Source organism: Histomonas meleagridis (assembly GCF_020186115.1).
Source record: "Histomonas meleagridis strain 2922-C6/04-10x chromosome Unknown contig_60, whole genome shotgun sequence".
In the NCBI taxonomy this organism is placed as follows: domain Eukaryota; phylum Parabasalia; order Tritrichomonadida; family Dientamoebidae; genus Histomonas; species Histomonas meleagridis.
In genome coordinates, this window is record NW_027150903.1 from 243,283 (window position 1) to 266,407 (window position 23,125).

Genomic DNA, 23,125 nt, shown 5'->3' on the forward strand with positions numbered 1-23,125 from the left:
GTTATCAAGAAAATTGAAATGCAACCAATAACAAAATCAACACAGAAAATGTTATTAATTTATATCATTATGAAGTAGATCCATTTGCTAAATATTTTGAATAGAACAATTTTATATGTAAATTTAATGTTTTTATTGTATTTGCTATAATAAACATATAATAAATAATCGAAGAAAACATAAGATTCGTCAAACAACAAAAATGTTTGTATTTAATAAATAAATAAAAAATTATTTTGTTCTTAAAATATGTTTATTTATATCTGACTTATAAACTTTTCTTCTTTGAAATCGTCTGCAAATGGATCTTCTTCAATATTTGAATTATTAATACCAACTGAAAATGTATTATCTATTTCATTAATTTTATTATTATTTTCATCTGAAACATTCATTTCTTCTTCATTTTGTTTCCGCTTCTTATTTTGATATTTAAATTTTCATTAAGATGAACTGTTACTAAATTACGACATGATAAAAATGCAGAACTTCCAATAATTGTAATTGATGAATAAAGTTTAATTGAAATTATTGTTTCCCATTGATAAAAAGCATTAGATTCTATCTCAGAAATACCTTCATTAATGATAATATGTTTCACTTGTTCTTTATATGTTTTTCTATTTGAATATTCACTAGAATTATTAATAATTAAAGTTTGCGTATCTGAATCAAATGTTTCATGAGTTTCAATAAAAAAGAGAATAAATAAAAATGAAATAATTTTATAATTAATTTTATAACTTTTATTCGTTTTATTGAAATAATAATGAAATAATTTAATAAAAAATAATAGAATTAAAATATTATTATATAAAAAATTAAAGATAATACAAAAGATTAACTTGAAATATTCAAAAATGTTCATAAAATTAAATGAAAAATAGTTTTGTTTCGCAAATCTAACATCCATGATTTTTTGGTGTAACATGTTTGTTAAAAGAGTTGATTTATTAAAAGATAGTGGAATATTGATGTTTATTTGTATAAAACAAAAGAAGAAATAAAATGTATGATGTTCAAATATTTTGAAAAGAGAAAATTTATGAAATTTTTAACATGAAATAACATGAAATCTTCTATATGGGGCAAATTTTTTCCTTGGAATAGACCTGATTTAATGTTTTTGTATGAATGAGAAATAATATCATAAGCACACAAAGGATTATTAAACAAACAAAAATTGATATATAGCCTGTTGTATTACGAGATTCACATGCAATCCAACGCGCTTGCAATTCAAGCTGAACATTATAATATATTCTTTGTGGATTTTTTTCAACAGATTTACGGAAAATACGACTTACAAAATGTGATATTACTATCGCAACTAATGCGCTTAATGCTAAATATGGTAATAATTGTGTTGATGTGATTTGAGTAGTAAACCATCTCATATTCTTTCTGGCAAAAAAGGCTAAAACTGATCCAGCATAAGCACATACATGCCAGGTAGCAACAATACCCCATGCAATTGCATTTAGTGTTGGATTTAAAGTTCTTAAAAGTCTATTTTCGAGATTTTGTCCATCATAAAAATGTCGAACTGTAAAATATTCAATGCATTCTCAACATGCAAACATATCATTAATAATTCCATAAACATTACCAACTAGAACAGTAATTCCAATGATTCTGATTGATTCCTTCGATGAAAAAAGTGAAAGCAAAGCGAGTATAAAAGCTAATCCAGCAGCTCCTAAAACAGCAGAATATTTTCTATTGAAAAGAGAATGCTTAATTTGAACCATTAAATCCAATTTTTTTTTGGCATTTTTTAGATGTCATTTTACTCCCATTAAATTTAAATGTACATAATAAACCGAATCTTATCAAAATTCAACGCAAAATTCGGTTTTAATTACATCAATCTTTGATGCATAAATTGATTTTGTTTTATGGAACCAAAAATAATAATCGACATATATACAAAGCTTTCTTCAAGCAATCAAGAGTGGATAACAGAGATATCTGATAAATTCATTATGATTGTACAAAATCCAAATAATATTCTATCTCTAATTACAGCTTTTTTTCAAACTGAAAACGAATTTGTTAAAAAAGGCATTTTATTAGGGCTTGAAAAATGTATTACTATTTTAATTTCAAGTTTTGATGTTAATCAAATAATTTATCTTTCTCATCATCTTTTAGAGATATTAAAAGGAGAAATTGGGTCAACAATTACCATTGACATTTTATCCTTAATTTTATCCAATTACCATGACCCTATTTTAGAAATTGAAAATTATTTAATAAATTCAGACAAATTAACTAGCCATTATTTTACATTATTTTCCAAATACTTATCACATAATCATCATATTCCATTAGAAATCATCCTTAATAAAATTCATATCGGAATTGAATCTAATGAAATCAAAACACAAATTTCATCTTTTTGTTTATTAGCACTTTCATATCCAATACATAAATCCATTGATATTCTTATTACATATACTACACAAATTCGAAATATTTTCGAAAAACTTTTTTTACCAGATACAGATTATCTACAAATTTTATTATTTCTTAAAGTTATTAAATATTTCAAAGTTACACAAATTGATATTATCGAAATATTTTGTCCAATTTCCGAAATAATACTAAATTTAAAAACATTAAATTTAACAAATACACAAATTCTTATATTTATTGATTATATCAATGAACGAATAACAGAAACGAACATTGAATCAACAGATTTATTATATATATTCGATGTATTTATTGAGTTATGTATTAAAATATATTCATTTGAAGTAGATGAACCAATACAATCAATTGATTTCTTTGTATATATATTACGGAAAATTCCATTTGAAGAAAGTAAAATAATTTGTTTTAATAAATTAAAATATTTATTAACAAATAATGAAATAATATATTATAAACTTACATATTTCACTTTGCTTTCTTCATTTGTAATTGTGTATGGCGATTTTGATGAATTTGTTCAATTATTTTCACAATGTTTATTAATGAATAATTCCAAAGTTTTCATATTCGCATTAGAATGTTTTAATGAAATATATCAATTTATATCGAAATCGATTTGTAAAAATTCGGAATTTCTTTTAAATATATCAATAAATGCATTTCAAACATTACATAATTATAGGGTGTTCAAAAAGTCATGACCCCCCCTCCTATCTCAATGAATAAACAATTTTAGATATTCTTGTTTATTTATGTGATATAGTATTCTCCATTGTTTTCTATTATCCACTTCAATCTTTTGATCCATTCCAAGAACACGCTTTGAAGCTCTTCAAAATTGACGTGTTCCCATGCCGTTAAAATTTGAGTTTTTAATTGATGTTTCGATTTTATCTCTTTATCTTCCAAATATTTTTTTAAATAACCAAATAACCAAAAGTCGCATGGGCTGATGTCAGGAGAATAAGGTGGGTGCGGAATGGATTTAAGCTTTATTTGATTTAATTTTTGTTGAACTAAATTTCCTTTGTGAACTTTACAATTGTCCATATGAATCATCATTTGATCTAAGTCCAATTGATCCTCATCCTCATTTGTATTTTTTAATTATTTCTTCAATAATATTATCGATGAAATAGCGTTGATTATATTTTTTTGCCTTTTGGTAGAAAATCAATGCATAATAGGGAATTTCCATTGAAGAACATTGTCAGCATGATTTTTTCACTGTCAATTTTCTTTTGGGTACGGGTTGGCACTTCATCTCGTGATGCTGCATACATATAAGAACTTTGATAATTAAAATAAAACCATGACTCATCCCCAGTCATTATATTAATGAAATTTTTTCTTTTCCGCTTTTTTCTAATATTTTTTAAAATTGATTTTGACATATCGACTCTTTCCAATTTTTGTTCTTCCGTCAAATCATGGGGGACCCATTTCCTAGTGAAGCGCCTCAACCCCATGTCCTCATAAAGAACTTTTAATACAGTATTTGAGTCACTGATAATTGCTTTGCAATTAAGCGGGCTGAAATAAATGGTTGCTTTTGAAGAATTTTTTGAAATTGGATGAACAAGATCAGATGGGGGTCTCCCCGTACGTTCCTCATCAAGGCATGAAAAGTCACCATTTTTGAATTTTCTACACCACCTTTTGACTGTACTTATATGAACTGTATTATTTCCCAAGACAGTGAACATTTCTCTGTATATGGCTTTGTATCTTTTTCCTGAGAGGAAGAGAAATTTAATAATGAATCTTTGTTCGACGGAAAAAAAAAAAAAAAAGTGACGGTTCTTCTCAAATTTTTTGCGTCACCAAAATTTAAATTAAATTTTTCTCGATATGCAATTAATCAAAAATCACATATTTCACATATATAAGATCTTCATTAACTATATTTTAATATTATATGAATATTTTATTTATAAACTAATCACAGCCCATAATAGGAGGGGGGGTCAGGACTTTTTGAACACCCTATACAAACAAATTATTGGCGATTTTTTATCGAATGTAATAATTTTTTCAGATGAAATATCTATAGATATATATAATAACATTAAAATGATTATATTTACATATTTAAGAAATGGAATTAATTCCGAAGTTTTGATATCATTACGAATTATCGAAGTATTAATAGAGAAAATGCAACTCGAAAATTATTCGGATATATTTCAAATAATAATTTTACATTTAACTAATAATGATACAAATATTAGATCTTATAGTTATTGTTTAATTACTTCATTTGTTTTAAAATTTCCTAAACAATTTCAAGAATATATTCCAATGATATTTGAGATAATTTAAAAATGAAAATGATATCGAAATAATTGGACAAATTTGTTACTTCTTTGGTATTATATCAATAGTTTACAAAAATGAAATTAAAGATTTCATTCAACAAAACATTAATTTAATTATTGAACAATGTAATAATGAAGTTAATGAAGAATATGCAATAAATTCATTATCATTAATATTCCATTCATATAAATCAAAAGAATTAATTCCAATTTTATCATATTTCTATATAAATATATTTAAAAAACATAACATAAATTCAACAATTTTCATTTTATCTTCATTAAAATTAACTTTAAATGTTTTTGAAGAATATAAAGAAATTACAATTTTTAATGAAATTATCAATGATATTAACATAAATATCGAAATAGTTGATGAAAACCTTCAAATTATTTATATTGATATAATAAATTTATTATATAAATATAATAATAATTCGATATATCAATCAAATGTTATAATGAAATTATTAAAACAAATTATGAATGAATATAGTCAAGACAAAAATGAAATGTTAAATACAATTCGAAGATATTTTAAGTTAAATTTAATTGATAATGAAATAAAAATAATTTTAATTAACAATTTTTGTAATTATTTAAATTGTTCAATTAAATTCATCAGAAAATATTCATTAAAATTATTATATAATATAATTAATTTTATGGATAATGAACAAATTAATTTCATCATTAAATATTCAATTGATTCATTACAAAATAATATAAACACAAAACGATCATTAAAAATCATTAAAAAAATTCTTCAAATAAATAAATTGTTACCAATCGATATAATATTTCCATTAATCATTAAAAAACTTCAACAAAATACTAAAACTAAAACATTAAATAACATTATATTAATTTTAATTATCATCCAAAACAATTTCCAAATAATTTCATCAGAAGAATTCTTTAACATTATATTACCTTATATATATAATTGTACAAATCCACAAATATTTGAATTTGTTCTTTCATATTATGAAAATAATCCAAACAACAAAACATTTTTCATTAACTTATCCATAAAATTACTTTCGTTACATTTTTCTCAGCAAATGTTACCAATTCTAATTAAATGTTATGAAATAATACAAAATGAAACAAGTAAACATCGTGAACCAATGACATTTATACACCCATATGTATCCGACCAAGAAACACTCGAAACATTTATGAAGACATTCAATTACATTTGTTTAACAACGAAAACAAATAACTACAAACAAATTTAATTACATTTGTTAAATGACGAAAACAAATAACTACAAACAAATTAAATTGTAAAAATGATTAATAACGCAAAACAAATAACTATAAAAAATCTAATTACATTTGTTTAATAACGAAAACAAAAATACAAAAACTACAAACAAATTTAATTACATTACATTTGTTTAATACAAAAACATAATAACTACAAACAAATTTAATTATAAAAATGGTTAATTTCCATTCGGATTTGTTTCGATTTCAGTTTCATAAATTCCAAAATTTGTTTCTTCTCGGCATTCTTCGGCATCATCAAAGTCAGCACGCATAACATAACGCATATCATAGTCATTGGCAGCTTCGTCCTCCACTTCCTGAACATTCCCTTTACTTTATACGACAACACATACAACACAAATAATATCAAAAACATCGCCAACAAATACATTTGTCTTCTTCGCATTACATCGATACATTCAAGAGCTTTCTCCGATGCAATTGTTACATTCCGTACGTCTTCTTGTAACTTATCGATTGCTTCCATTACCATTTCATCATTTGCGTTATTAATTATATTAACAATGTAATTAATTTCATTATCTTCTTCGATATTTTCATTGTTATTCGGTATATAAAACGACTTAACTTCAATCGACGTCGTTATTACATTACTTAACTGCTGCGCGATCGATGCCGCAATTCGACTTCGCCCAACGCTGTTAATGATAGTGTTCGCTTTGGAGAGTCGAAAGTAAAATTCAGCGAAAATGTATTAACATAAGTATTTGAATCAAAATTATTTTTTGATTTCGTAAATGTGTTTGAATTAGCAAATGTATTTATGTTAGTAAATGTATTTAGGTTAGAATAAGTATCTGAATTAGTGAATGTGCGTGTTGGCGGGAGACATTCGTCAAGTGTTGTTCCCTTAGTAATTTCCATATTTCCAAATGTTTCATTTTGATATGTTTCTATTGTCATAACTGTTGTCGCATTTATATTAACGAATACATCATTTTGGATTTCTGGTGAAATTTCTCCATTAAAATAAATACATTGAAGTGATGTACAATTAGTAAATGCACATGAATTAATATATTGAACATTTTCATCAATAAAAATTCTTTCTAAATTATTACAACTTGCAAAAGCATAATTCATAATAGAAATGACTGAATTAGGAATTGTAAATGTTTTACTTTTCATATTCGGATAACTAATAATATATGTAATTTCTTTATTATATAAAACACCATCATTTTCATAATTCGAATATCCAATATTTTCTTCTGAAACATTAATAAATTGAAGTTTTGTACATTCTAAAAATGGATTCCCAATCGAAGTAACAGAACTTGGTATATAAATATTCACAAGGCTTGTACATCCTCTGAATGCATCTGAGCCAATATTTCGGACGCCTTCATATAAAGTTATCGTTTCAAGTCCTGTACATTTATAAAATGCATTACCACTAATGGTATTACAACGAATTGTAATGTTATTTAATGAAATACATTCTGCAAATGCACCACCTCCAATTCCACTCATTAATTTATCTGGAAATTGGACATATTCTAATTGTTTACATGATGCAAATGCTCTACTATTTATATTTCCAACTGTTTCTCCAATTATTACTGTTGTTAATAAAGGCCATTCTCTGAATGCATCACTTTCAAGCTCGCCAACATTAATAATTATAACATGCTCTGTAACATTCATATAATCTTTTGAATATAGGGGGGACGGAAATGTTTTATCCTAAATATGATCCTTTTATTTTTTTTTAATAAAAATTATATATATAAAAATACAAAAGACTGTAATAATAATGATATAATTTTTGAGACCAGAAATATCATATATATCAAGAAAATGTCAAAAATAAACTTTCATATTGTCATTCTTTTTAAACATTTTTCATTTTTATGGAAGTCGAACAAAGAGCAATCATATTTTTATTGAAAAGAAAAGGCTCTAAACTCAGCCAAATCAAACAAGAGTCAGATGATGTTTATCACCAAGATGCACTCGATATTAATACCATAAAATATTGGGTGCATCAATTTAAATTAGGGAGATCTGAAATAACAAACATTCAAAGTCCAGGAAGACCAGTACTTGATTTCATTGATTCAAAAATTTTGGCTGCACTCGAAATGGAACCATTTCATTCGACATATACATTAAGTGAAGCCTTATCTATACCACGATCCTCCATAAATGATCACCTCAATAAATTAGGCTTCCATTATTATAATTTAAGAGTGGTTCCATATGAACTGACATGTGAAATGAAAGGAGAAAGAGTGCGAAAAGCAACTGAGCTTCTTGATATCTTAAAAGTTGATAAGAGAAAAGGTTTCCATAGAATCATAACTGGGGATGAATCATGGTTTTTCTTATCATATGATCACAAGCATATGTGGTCACAATCAAGAGATAATTTACATGAAATTATCGATACAAAAATTGACACTATAAAATATATGGTAACTATCTTTTGGAATATTGATCAATTCTTTATAGTTGATATTATGAAAGATGGTGAAGAATTTAACTCAAAGTATTTTATTGATAATATAATTAAACCCTTGAAGCAAATTGTATACCCACAAAGAAAAAAGCCCAATGAAAACCCATATGTTTTACATTTCGATAATGCATCTCCCCATACCTCTAATGCTTCAACTAAATTTTTGGTTGATAATGGTTTTAAAGTTTTTGAAGAATGGATTGAAAGATGTCAATGGGTGATAAAGAACAAAGGTAACTACTATCATAAGTAAACCTAAAAAAAATAATTAAAATCTTTTATTTCGATTCTATTATATTTAGGATAAAACATTTCCGTCCCCCCTATAATCAATGAAGTCAGATATTGTGAGTGTTTTTGTCTCTTCGTCATATGATTGCTTTGTATTAACAAAAAATATAATCATTAAAATCAAAAATATTTTGAAATTTTGTTTATTTTTATCATAAATTAAATAACTTTTATAAAAATACTTAATAAATTGAAAAAGAATATTAAATATAATTAAAAATGAATTAATATATAAATTGTTAATTGTTGATTTAAATATGAAACAAAAGAAATTCCTCAATAAAATATAAAATATTTCGACTTTATTTATTATATAAATATCAAAATAAAATAGAATTTTCTTCAAAGAATAAATAAAGTGATTTTTAAATTTAGAAGAAGAAGTTAATTCGAAACATTTTTTAAAGATAGAAAATAAATTTGTAAATAAGTGACTTAATAAATGATAATATTTATAACTTATTTTATGAATCTTTTCATATGAGAAAAATAAAATTTTGTTATTTGAATGATTTTTGTTATTATTGAACAGATAATGAGGATATTCGTTATGGATCTGTTGATTTGCTGTTTCATTTTTGTTTTTGAAATTTATATATTTTATATTTTTATGAAAAATATTTTCATCATGAAATATGTTGGAAATAAAGTCAATAAAACGAATGCTGAAAGTCATTAATAGATATATTTCATATTTTTTCATCAATTTGATGATTGGAATTGCAAGATATATTCTTGATTTTAACTCGAACAAAAAACCTTCAAATTTTCATCAAAAATGTATGAAACCTATTGTTTTTCATCTGAAATTGAAATTGTCATCAAAAATTTAATCGATACGAGTCATAAACAATGATAAGTGAGATGATAATGTTCTCTTCTCATTTTTGCTTTTAACTTGATACAAAATATTATTGTTTTCATATCAATTTTACACGCAAAACGATCAAAATCACTCAATACAACAATAATTCAATACCGAGCTTTCAAATAAAATTTTCAACTTTTCTATATAGGCATTTCAATTATTTTAAAATCTAACCGCCTTTTACAGTCAAATTAAAATCTAATTCATTCAAAAATATTTTCACAGAAATCATCTTCATAAACAATGAACATTTTTTTAAAAAAAATTACTTATTGTTTTTTGATGACAGCTCCTTTCTTGTATCCAGCAGTATCTTAGAAGCGAGTTATATGTCCAAACAAATCGATTTATTCAAAAAGAAAAAACAAATATATTTTCTCGATAAATGAACAACAAAAAATGATTTTTTCATTTAGATTTATAAGCTATTTGAATATTTTAACAAACGCTTATCATCCTTGGTATTCTTAAGCTATTCCAAGTTTTTAATAAGGTTAATTTAAGTTCTATCAGTGTTTCATGCCTTTACATTATCGACAGAAACAAGGCAACAACAATTAATTTACTTTTTTAAAACAAATACTTTAAAATTTTAATATCATTTTGTAGAAGTTGTATTTGAATGCCTGTCTTCAAATAGTTGGATAGAGAAATTGTTTTGGTACAAAATGGCATTGAAATAAATTTAATATCTTAGAATTTCATAAAGTTGAAAGTAATTTGATACAAGGGGTCATAAACCTTTTTCAGGAGGGGAAGTTCATCGTGCAATATACGACGACTTAGGTAGAATTAAAGTATCTTAAAAAAAATTAATCGCATAAAGATATGAAAACAAATTTAATATCATAAAAATAACAAAATTTAGATCCATTTATAAGCAGCTGTCATTGGAGAAAATGTAACAACAATTGGAGACACTGCATTTTATTGTTGTTCATCTGGTAATAAACGGTCGTTTTGTAAAAATTTATTTTTCCTTTTTATTTCAGAAAATATGTTGGTTTCACAAAAAAATTTAAACTCACCTATTAGTAGATAGGAATATATTTTGATAACTCAAAATAATTTACAAAAATTCTTTCTGAGAATAACAAGTTGAAAGCTTAATTTCATATTTATTATGAATTCTTGAGTTCACTCAAGCAAAATTAACAAAGAATAAATGATTCATTTTCTTTTAGAAAAAAAAAATCATATTCATTTCTTGAATTAATTTGGGAAGAGGTCCACCTTTTTGAGGGTATAATTAAAAATATCTTTTCTCCAACTTACTAAATTTTGTGGCCTAATATATGGAAATAGTTGGCTTATTTGGCATAAATATATTTTCTGAATGTTAGTATTATTTTGATATTATTAACATATATAATAAATAAAGTTATCATAAGTTTCGAATTTTTATATGTATGAATGTTTGAAGTAAAGTATATCAATATCTTTTTCCATTTAAAATAATTGAAATATTTTAAATTTATCAATAAATCTAAAAAATTATAATGTAGCACAATAACTCATTCTTCATTGAAAATAGTTAATATGAAATAGTATATAATGCATATCACCATAGTTGCTGTTTGATACCTCACGTTTACATTTGTTTAATGGGTGCTGCTTCCGATTCTTTTTATGAAAAGCAAATTTCTTTTCACAAGTAATGATTAACAAACAAGAGGTGGCTATTCATCTAACTGAACAAACGCCATCACTATCAAAATATTTTGGATTCTTCCAACCAAATTCATTATTTGATGCAACTATATGGAAGTTGATATAAATATTAAGTGTAGAAAAATACAAGTAAAATCATTAATGATAAATTCTTGTGAATTGTTTGATAAAGAAGAATTTTTGAAGTAATATAATTATCATGTTCAGTTGGTAATTCGGTTCCAAACAAATGAAAATTCATTTGACCGATTTCTTTAATGAATACAAAGTACTTGTTTCGATGATTTGCTATAATGTTTTAAGGAAATTGGGCAACAATTTTAATAGTATATAAAACTTTAATAATATGATGTATAAATAGAAATATTATGGGAGAATTTGTTTCAATTAATTGGCTTTGGAAAAATGAATTTGTTGTAATTAGATTGACATAATGTATATATAGTGATTAATTTTATTTGTATAAACTAATATTAAACTTTTATAATGCTAACATATATTTTCTTTTTCTACATCTTCTTGGACATGGTGAATTAGAGCTGACATTTCATGTACAGAACTATTATATCAGTAAAAATGACTTATTGTTACTATAACTAAATATTGAAGTATGGAAAAATTTGCTCCTTCCAAAATCGTCTTTTCCATCAGAGGCTCTAAAGCATTAAATTTACTATTTGAAGATGCATGGAGGTAATTGATTATATATATCCATTTTCATCAAGAGCAGTTTTACTATGCAATTTAACATTGATGTTTTTGTTGAATAACACGTTATATTTATAGAATCAAAATTGGAGCCAAGTGCAAAAAATCCGAATTCAAATTGAACGCCGTCTGAATAATTGTTGTTCAATAGAAATGTGTAACAAGGACAATGTGCTTATTTTTAACAAGTTTAAATCTAAGATTATTTATCCTGAAAATTTTAGGGAGCTAACTATTTGTACCAAGTTAGCAAAATTTCATGAAATACATTAAATGAAAACAAGCAAAAATCACTTTGTTAAATAACAAAAATCACAAGAAAATCAACATTCGATGCATTATCTCAATTTTATTCATTAATCGAACAGAAGACATAGCAATTATTCTTGTCAGGAATAAAAAAGATCTTATCGAAGAAGAATATCAATGTGATATGGATGAAATCAATGACTTTTCCAAGAAAATCGGAGCCAAATTTTATATCGAAACATCAGCAAAGACAGGTGAGAACATTGTCGAGATGTTCCGTAAAGTTGTTGAACTTGACGGATTAAGTTATGAACCCAAAACAACTGAATTTGTCGAAGTAAATGATGACCAATGTGAGAAAAAGCAATGCTGCTGAGTAAATAAATAAAGTAAACATTTTAAACTGAGCAAATACTATTGTAATTTGTTTAGAATTTTCTCATTATTTTATTTATTATTGTTATGAAGAAATCTTCAAAAAATTGTTGAGTTGAAACTATTTCTATTCATAAATCAATAAGTTGAGTTCAAAATACTCCGTGTTATGGTTCATAAATTACATTTTTTTTAATGTTCTACTTATTATTTTTAAATTGTAAGATAGAAAAGTTCGACAAAAGCATAAGGAAAATAATTAATGAAATTATTTATGATTATATTATCAATAAATACGAGGTTAAATGATAAAAAAAAGAAAACATTTGAGTTAATGAAAATATTTTGACATTTATGGCGACAGCATATATGCTCAATTTTGAATGCATTCAATTTTCAGTCCTGGAAAATGTCATTCTTAAAAAATATAGCTATCGGTTCCAATGCCTATCGTATGGCATTTTTTGGTACTGTCGATTGTATTCTTTCACAAATTTTATGGACAGGGTTTTAAACCATTTTTTTATTGATGGAACTTTCGAAATCATTAGAATCAATTGTCTATAATCTCAACGAAAAAAATTTCGATCAATCAGTTCAAGCAACAATTAATTTATTTGTAGATAGGTTGCCATATACATTTAACTATCTTGTTTCTTGACTTATCTATTCAGCTTTTGTTTCTCAATCAAATAATGAATATATATATATTAAATATTTATTAGCTTTAAAAGAAAAAGAAGATGAAAAAGTTAAAAACAAAAGTGGAACTGAAGCCAATCTTGTTCAAATCTTTCATGAATATTTACTGAGAATCGAAAAGCAAGAATCATATTTCCTTCTTGAAAAGATGATAGAAGAAGAAATAATTGAACCATCTTCAGTAAAGAACATGAACACATTATATTTTTCTCAATATGAAGAATGCTATAGATCAAAGAACGAATATTTGTATCTAAGACTACAATTCTTTGGGGAATTCATTTCATCACTTGATGAATTATCAAAAGATGATTGGAAACTTCATATGCAATATGTAAAAGAAGGAGTCAACCCATTCGAAATTGCGAAAGTACTTCGAAATGATGATTTAGAAAAGCTTCAAGAAATATCATCAAATAATGAATTTGACTTTAATCAAAAAATTAAGCCATCACTTTATGAAAGATGTTCATTTATTAATACTGAAAATGTTTCATTGATTGATTATTGTGCATTTTTTGGCTCGATTAAATGTTTTAAATATTTGTTATTAAATAATTCGAATATCAAAAATACATCTAAATATGCAATTGCAGGTGGAAACTTAGAAATTATTCATTTATGTGAACAAAATAATTCATCATTTACAGAAGCATATGAAACAGCAATAGAATTTCATCAAAATGAAATTTTTCGTTATCTTTATGAAAATAAAATTGGAAAATTTTCATCTTCAAAATCTTCTTTTACAAAATCGAATTCTGATTTCGAAAATCAAGGTAATTATAATTTAAGTGAAGAAAATTTAATATATCTTGGGAAAAAATGTGTAGAATTTAATAATTATGAAATCTTCTCGTTTTTAGAAAAAGAAGGAATGAAAATAAATAATGAAATTATAGGGGAAATAGCATCAAAGGGAAATACATTTATAATAGAAAGTCAACAAATTCCAAAAACAATTTTACCATATTCAGTTAAATTAGAAAATATTGAAATAGTAAAATTACTTTTAGATAAAGAAGGAATTGATATTAATGCAATAACTATTCATTTGAATAATTTGAAATGTGTTTTAATAATTTGGAATATGTTTTAATAATTTGGAATATGTTTTAATAATTTGGAATATGTTTTAATAATTTGAAATATGTTTTAATAATTTGAAACAGCACTTCATATCGCAGTTAGAAATAATAATATAGAAATAGTAAAATTACTTTTAGATAAAGGAATTGATGTTAATGCAAAAAATATTCATTTGAATAATTTGGAATATGTTTCAATAATTTGGAATATGTTTTAATAATTTGAAACAGCACTTCATATAGCAGTTGAAAATAATAATATAAAAATAGTAAAATTACTTTTAGATAAAGGAATTGATGTTAATGCAAAAAATATTCATTTGAATAATTTGGAATATGTTTTAATAATTTGAAATATGTTTTAATAATTTAAAATATGTTTTAATAATTTGAAACAGCACTTCATATAGCAGTTAAAAATAATAATTTAGAAATAGTAAAATTACTTTTAGAACAAAAAGGAATTGATGTTAATGAAAAAACTATTCATTTGAATAATTTTATATATGTTTTAATAATTTGAAATATGTTTTAATAATTTGGATTATGTTTTATTAATTTGAAACAGCATTTAAAATCGCTAATCGGTTGGGTTTCAGAGAAATAAAACAATTACTCAGTGAAAAAGGTGCCATTTAGTTTAGAATTTGGTAAGTGTTCTACTAATTTTTGATAAGTTGCACAATTGTACCACTTAACAGAACTGGTGACCAGTGATTTATCTTTTTTAGATTTTAGCAAAATTAAAATATCTCTTAATTGAGAGATGATGTCACTTCAAAACAGGCGTATATTTAAATTTTTTCATTCATATAAATAAATGATTTTTATATGAAAAATCTATATTTTTCCTGTAGCCATTGAGTTAAGAATCAAAAATTATTCTGAGAAGACAATTTTTTAAACATGCAATGTACCTTCCAAAACATATAAACCACAGAAAAATAAAAACTAAAATATCTAAAAACTCAGCTGAGAAGATCTTGATATGGATTTTTTCTGGATGTGACGAATGGCGCTTCCAGATTTGAAAGGAATTGAATCTTTTGATGCCTGGATCTTTTAATAAGATATGAGGACAAAGGCTGGGTTCATTAGTACTTAAAGATGTTTTTATATATTTAAAGCGGACGAATTAGTTATTATCATAAATCTGAATAAATAGTCAAATCCTATTTTTTTTCTAATTTAAATGTATTTATGAAAATTTTTGTTTTATTCATATATTCATTAGATCCATTATTGATAATTGGATTTCAATATCTTTATCAATTATTTTGAGCTATTATTGGGGTATCTTTATCCACTAGAATAATTACATTAATTTCATGAGTATTTTACTTGTTTTTGCTGTTGAATGAACAAGTAGAAAATAACAAAATATGGTTACAAACGTGCGCAAGACGAAAGACACACCTATTGACCTAAGAAAATACTGATTTTGATAGTGGTTTACTTATTTCTGTACCTGTGCAGAAACCCACAGCACTTTTAAGCTGCTGCGGTTTTGAAGCGAGCCGATTGAAATTATCAAATGTATCGTCGCTGGCATAAAAATTTATGTGAGAATAAAATGACACAATCGATTTTGTGAACACAAAATGTTTTAAATCATAACATTGAAATATTTTGATATTTAAAATAAGCTATACTATTATAGGTTTCATATATGAAATTTCATAAAATTATAATAATAATGAACGACAACCAAATAAACTGTCGCCAAAAAAAAAAAAATTACGCTCTTTGAGTGATGTTAATGATATTTAATAAATTTTTTTCCTCAGTTAGTGGTGTTTTGCATGCAAGAAATTTTAGAATTTGAATTATGTTTATGTAGTTATAATAATTGATGAAATCTCTAATGAGATTTACATTAGAAAACTCTTAAAGCTGTTTACGAAATAAATCATTTCTAATTAAAGATTGAATATTATTTTTTAATTATTGTTTTACAGATATTGTTTTCAATAACTCGTATCTTAATAATATAGATATTACTTAATATAATTGGAAAATAATAGAGTCTTATATCGTTTGTTTCATTTGTATCAAAAAAAGTCAATCAAAGAACTGGAAATAAAGCCTGAGATAATCATATTTATAGTGTTAAATGCTTTGAGGATATGGTCAGAGAAATTTTATATTTTAAATGTTCACACAAATTGTTACAACAATTGGTTAATTTAGAAGTCATTTTTAACTTGATCCAATCCTTTGAAAGGTTTTCTGAGATCAGACACATTTCAATCACATCTGTTTCAAATAACAAAACAACCGAAACATATATTTTATTTATTTTAGACAAAGCAAAAATTCAAATCCATGATATAATTGATTCAATGAATATTAAATTTATGAAGTCAAAATATCATTCCATTAAGCATTTGAAAAAAAAAAAAAATTAAATAAGAAAAATTTGAAAAAAGAAATAAGAAGAAAAAAAAGGAAAAAAAAAACGTTGTAATTAATGAAGTAAATAAAAAAAAACATGAGGTGAGCTGGTTGTTATGATTTACTTATATAATTTCCGGTTTGATTTCTGAGGCAGGTGTTGACTTTTTCACGAATATTTATACGTTAAGAGATCACTTCAACGTTACCTATCATTCAATTTGTTATAAACTCAACATAAAATGAAAATATCTTTATCAATATATAATATATATGCCATACATTCATATACATTTTAATACCTATTTATTTATTCATTTATTTATTATAGGTAGTAAAAATTATGTTTTATTAATGCTTCTCAATTATAAGTAGTACATTTGGATGGTGTTTCCAACATCATATCACAAAAGTTTGTTAAATCTGATTGATAAACACAAAGGCTCTAAGTAAATTGACTCGTTTTTATGATCTTCCAACCGAACGTGAATTCACAATCGCTTTGGAATCAAATAGAAACGAATATTTGTAATAATATTTTTGGATTTATTCATTTCCAAAACGAACTTTTCTTTGAGAACAAAGAGTTCAAATACAGACCCAAGCTCAGCACCAAGAACGCGCCGACCACCAGCAAGTGCATTGAAGCCGGGAAACCCATTTCGTCATCCAGTGTGTATATGTCATTGCTCTGCACCACCACCACACCGAATCCATTTGCGATGTTTCTCGCGTTTTCGTATGCGCCATTTCTTCTTCCTCCTCTTAAGTCGGGCTCGTAAAATTGTTGCGTATAACTTTGTTGGAATTGCACATCTCCGTTATACTTCGCTTCGGGTATTGATATCACTTCTCCGTCGGCCAGAATTAATATGTTATTATTCGCAGCTACAACGAGTTCTTCAGTAGTGAACGAGCGTTGCGAATTATTTAACAGAGAAAACGAGTTAATGTACGAAGTCTTCTTCTTGGGCTTATAATATGAGATTGACGCGGAGTTATCATTGCACCAACACGTGCCAATGGAACCTTCTGTCTCAACTAAGTATTTGTTCTTGCCGTTCTTATCAAAGATCGCAACAGAGATCATTTCGTTGCATTGCGATGCGGCTAAGAAACTTCCAATTGTCGGTGATGCGCAACTACATTTCGGTGTGCAATATGATGGAAACGTAAATTGAGCGTTCTTAATGCGAATTGTATTGTTCACGAAGCTGCCGCCTTCAACGCGGCCGTCGTATTTGCTGAGATATAATGTCTTCGGATTTAGCTTCAAAATTTCTTTGGACGTACGAATGTATACGCCATCTGTGGTTTGGTCAATGCTTTCAACAATGTATGGCTCGCAGAGAACAAGAAGTTGCTGATTAATGTCATAGACAAGAAGATGCGTGTCGTTTTTGAGAAGAATTTTTGATTTGGAAATCGCAGTAAGAAGTGTGGAACCTTGAAGTGGCTCATCAATACGCCATTTAAGTGTACCTTCGGAATAGCGCTCGATGACTGTGGGTAAATATCGAAGATCGGCTGTCTGATAAGGGATTGATCGAGAGCCAAGTTTAGAACCAGTGGTTAAATCATATTCGGTAGAGCCACAAACAACTGTGGTGTTGGTAAGAAGTAAGCCTTTCTCATTATTTTCTGGAATGTCAATGCTTAAAATGAGATTTTCAATATCATATATGCGAAGAATTCCTTCTCCACGAATCGCAACCGTATTATTTGACTTGGTGATTTCTTGTACTGTTCTGACTTGATGATGATATTGATACAAGATAAGACCAGTTTCTTTATCTAAAATATAATAATAGTGTTTGGAACCAACAATCACTACATCATCAACTACGTCAAATGCTTGAACTTGATGAATTAGTTGACGCCATTGAATGGATCCAGTTGAATCATCTATCATTGAAAAGAAAGATTCTTTAGTATAAACTAATAAATTTTCGCCGCATACCTTTGATAAAACAGGTTCTCCTAAATGTTGGGTAATCCTCGCAGCGAAAATAAGTCCAACGAACAAAGAGAACATCTGGGTCTCTTTTGAGGACGTTTATTTTGCTTATCTTTTGACCAAAGAAGGTAAAGCTATGAAATTCGCGGTGCCCCAAAATACGAACGTTCGCTGGTCGAACGATAGACAAATTGAATTGTTTCCCATCATCACTCTGAAATTCCGATAGATAGTGATCAATGTTTTCGCTTTTTGATAATATCGAACGATCATTTCTTACATAACTGTCTGGCAAGTTACATTCACTTTTCAAAATTGAATGGCAGCAGCAGTTTTTTTCGAAAAACCAAAGTTAGAAATGTTATTAGGATTAATATTTCCTTTGTTTGCACATTGCGATGAAACACTCGTCATTACAAACGTATCCACTATTTACCAAAGTGTCTATGCGCAATACAAAGATACAGTTCGATATCTTACAATTGGCGAAGGCGTCAGCATAATTGATAGTTCTGCATTCAGAAATTGGCCGATTTTGCAAACAGTTACAATCGGCGATTCCCTTACGACAATCAATTCAAATGCTTTTTATTCCTGTTTTAAGTTAGAAGAAATCAACTTTATCAATGGCCAAAACTTAAACACTATTGGCGATGCTGCATTTTATTCGTGCACATCACTTAAAGAGATTGTAATTCCCGGAAATGTTACATCACTAGGAACATCTGTTTTTGCACAATGCGATAAACTTATTACTGCTAAAATTGGCGAAAGTGTTCAAAACATTTCAAAACAACTTTTTTCATATTGCACATCTCTAAAAGATCTTTCAATTGATTGTAATGCATCTGCAATTGGTGAGAAATCATTTGATCATTGTTCTTCATTACTTGAAGTCACAATTCCAAATAGTGTTAAAGCTATTGATTCATATGCATTTAATTTTTGCATCAAATTAACTACAGTAACATTTGGAAATGAGAGTTCATTAAAGACATTTGGATCATATTCATTTGGTAACTGTGTTGAGTTATCGAAAATTAACATTCCGTCAGTTGTAGAAACTATTTGTGAATATGCATTTCGATCATGTGTTTCATTAACTGAAGTTGACTTAGGAAACAATTTATTTACATTAGGATCATATTCATTTTGCCAATGTTCGAATTTAATTTCGATTACGATTCCAGATTTAGTTAAATCTGTTTCACCAAATTCATTTGATTCATGTTTCAATTTAACTAAAGTTATCATTGGATTAAATGTTAATGAAATTGGATCATATTCATTTTATAAATGCAATAAATTAGAAAGTGTTATCTTTAAAGCAACAAATATTACAAAAATAGGTCAATATGCATTTAAAGAATGTGGATTTGAAACAATTACATTTCCAGAATGTTTAACTACAATTGGATCATATTCATTTTCTAATTGTTCTAAATTAACGAAAATTAATTTCTCTGAAGGACTTTTAACTATTAATCAGAATGCATTTGAATATTGTCAAAGTCTATTTGAAGTTATAATACCAAATTCAGTTACATCTATTTATGGATATATATTTTATTCTTGTACATCATTAAATAATGTTACAATTGGTGATGGAATAACAGATTTTTATGCGTATATCTTTTCAAGATGTAATAACTTAAAACATTTAACACTTGGATTAGGTATTAATTCAATTGATGGTTATATGTTCCAAGCATTTGAATCATTAGTTACATTAACATTTAAGAATCCTCCGATTCGAATTGAACAATATGCTTTCGAACGATGTTATAACTTAACAAGTATTTCACCATTAACATCATTAACATATCTTGGCAAGTATGCATTTTATAATTGTTATAAATTAGATAATATAATTTTAGGCGATAATTTGACAACAATTAACTCATATACATTTTCCGGATGTAGATCATTAAAGACAATTAAATTTGGTAACAATTTAACGGAGATTAATTCATATGCATTTGAAGGATGTTATAATATTACAGAAATTGTAATACCTGATACAGTACAATCGATTGGTAATTATATCTTTAGTTCATGTCTTTCATTAAATAATGTTACAATTGGTGATAATATAACACAATTCTTTACATCTATCTTTAATGGTTGTTATAAGTTACAACATTTAACAGTTGGTAAAGGTATAATTAATATTGGCGATAAATCATTTAAATCATTCTCTTCATTAATATCAGTAACATTTAGAAGACTTGCAATTAGTATCGGAGATTATGCTTTCCAATATTGTACAAACTTAAAATATATATCACCTTTAACAGAATTAACTTATCTTGGGCAATATGCATTTGAGAGTTGTAAATCTTTAGAGAACATTACATTTGGTAATTCATTAACTAGAACTAATTCATTTGCATTTTCAAGATGTACTTCATTAAGGACAATTATCTTTTCGGATTCAATTACTGTTATTGATAGTTATGCATTTTATAAATGTACTTCATTAGTAAGTCTTAACTTAACTAAATACATACAAAGTATAAATAATGATGCATTCAAAGATTGTGAATCATTAAATTGTATATATTACTTTGGGGATTCTGAGCCTTATGTTTCAAATGAAGCTTTCGATGATATTAAAGCAACGCATATATACGTAAATGAGGATTATAATGGAAGTAGATTCGGTGACTTATATGTAATTAAAGGTTTCCAAGAATGTAACGAATCAACTACATTCCCAAGCGCCCCAATACCAGGTGGAGTAATCGTAGTGATTGTAGTATCTGTTATAGTTGTTGTGGGTAATATGGTATTCTTCGTGGTTTATATTGTGTTGAGAAGACGTATGAATAAAATGGATAATAGCTCGGATGGTAATAGAAAGATGTCGGCACAGAACGCTTACCTCGAAGAAGATGATCCAAACTATGTGTACAATGCACCGCCGCAAGAGTATAATTACCAAAACTATAGCGTTAAACAGCCAATAATGCAGCCAAATGCATAAAATAACCCATACCAAGCAGATGCAAACCAAAGCATGCAGCCCAACCCATACGGCGGATTGGAGTCGCCGTACAACAATAACAACACTACAACTTATCAGTAAAAATTTAACCATTTGAACAAATGAGTGGAAATGTTTGAAGATTTAATTAGTGCATCAACTTTGATGTAATAAGGCACTTTTCATCGTTTTGTTTGATATCGTTTTCCTTTGAAGTAATCGAACAAATGAAAAATGTATAAATTAATTTGCGTATGTCTTAGTGTAATAGAATGAAGTGCATTTGAATTTGGTGAATGATAATTAAGTTGGTGCCATGAATGTTATCAAGTATATAAAAAGAAGATATAGAAGTGGTTCAAAGACTTTTGGGAAATTGTTTCTGTGATGTAGAATACTTGTCCAATTAACTGCTATAGTTTGCAATATATTGAACATGTGTATGATTTTGATTGTAAAATATTTTATATGTCATTTTCATGTATTTTACTTTTGCAGATGTTTTGGTTACTTCTAATTAATGAATGTTAAAAATTGACTATCACTCTTTTACTTTAGTTTGATTTTAACAATTTTCCATTAATATGTGATGATCAACAAAACCTGTTCCATCCATATTTTTCATAACAATACGTGTAACTGCGATATCTGGTGTTGTGTTAATAACATCAACTCGTGATTTCCCATTTTTATCATCACTAACTTGGTCAATAACTATTAAGATTGCTAATTGATGATTTTGTTGTTACTGTTCCATCAACATTTACTCCGAACATGTTCCTCCTCATCAAAAGCTAGTTTCATAATTTCTAAATCGCTTTCAAAACATTCATCAACATGCTTTTGTTCAATGGCCAAGATTGATAATAATCTTCTGATGTTCTTGCTTTGAAATCGAAAATGAACTGAGCTATATTTATTATTTTTCGATTAATTATATCGAATCACTATTTATTGCATTATTGTTTCCTATTATAGTTCACTTTGTAAGCATACAGAAAATCTTTTTTCTACAGTCAAACGTTTTGCAGTTGTTTTTTTCATTTGATTACTTTACTCATGTATTTTGCAGTCAATAGGTGGAATTGAGTCAAACCCACATCGTCCACACAAATATCATAACCGTTTCTACTTGAAATTCAATTCACACAATTTTGTTGTTCTTCGTATTGAAATGCAACTTTTGTGAATAATTCAAAAAGTTATCCTACCAATCATTTGTGAGAAATTCAATTAGCATAGAAATCTTCTCAAACCGATTCTTCACCACCTCACATAAACAAATGGACACAAATCCAATGTCACATATACATTGTAAAAGG

The 23,125-nt window shown here is 26.6% G+C and overlaps 2 protein-coding genes across 2 annotated transcripts; one reads left to right on the forward strand and one right to left on the reverse strand.

Moving 5' to 3' along the window:
• Window positions 1-17,410: 17,410 nt before the first annotated feature.
• On the reverse strand, window positions 17,411-18,895 carry GO595_008190 (uncharacterized protein; the record flags this gene model as incomplete). The annotated part of the gene is made up of 1 exon (XM_067921738.1): window positions 17,411-18,895. The coding sequence occupies one exon, from the start codon at window positions 18,893-18,895 to the stop codon at window positions 17,411-17,413; it is 1,485 nt and encodes a 494-aa protein (XP_067771669.1).
• Window positions 18,896-19,136: 241 nt separating this feature from the next.
• GO595_008191 (leucine-rich repeat protein) lies at window positions 19,137-21,803 on the forward strand (the record flags this gene model as incomplete). Its single annotated transcript, XM_067921739.1, has 1 exon — window positions 19,137-21,803. The coding sequence occupies one exon, from the start codon at window positions 19,137-19,139 to the stop codon at window positions 21,801-21,803; it is 2,667 nt and encodes an 888-aa protein (XP_067771670.1).
• Between the last annotated feature and the right edge of the window lie 1,322 nt (window positions 21,804-23,125).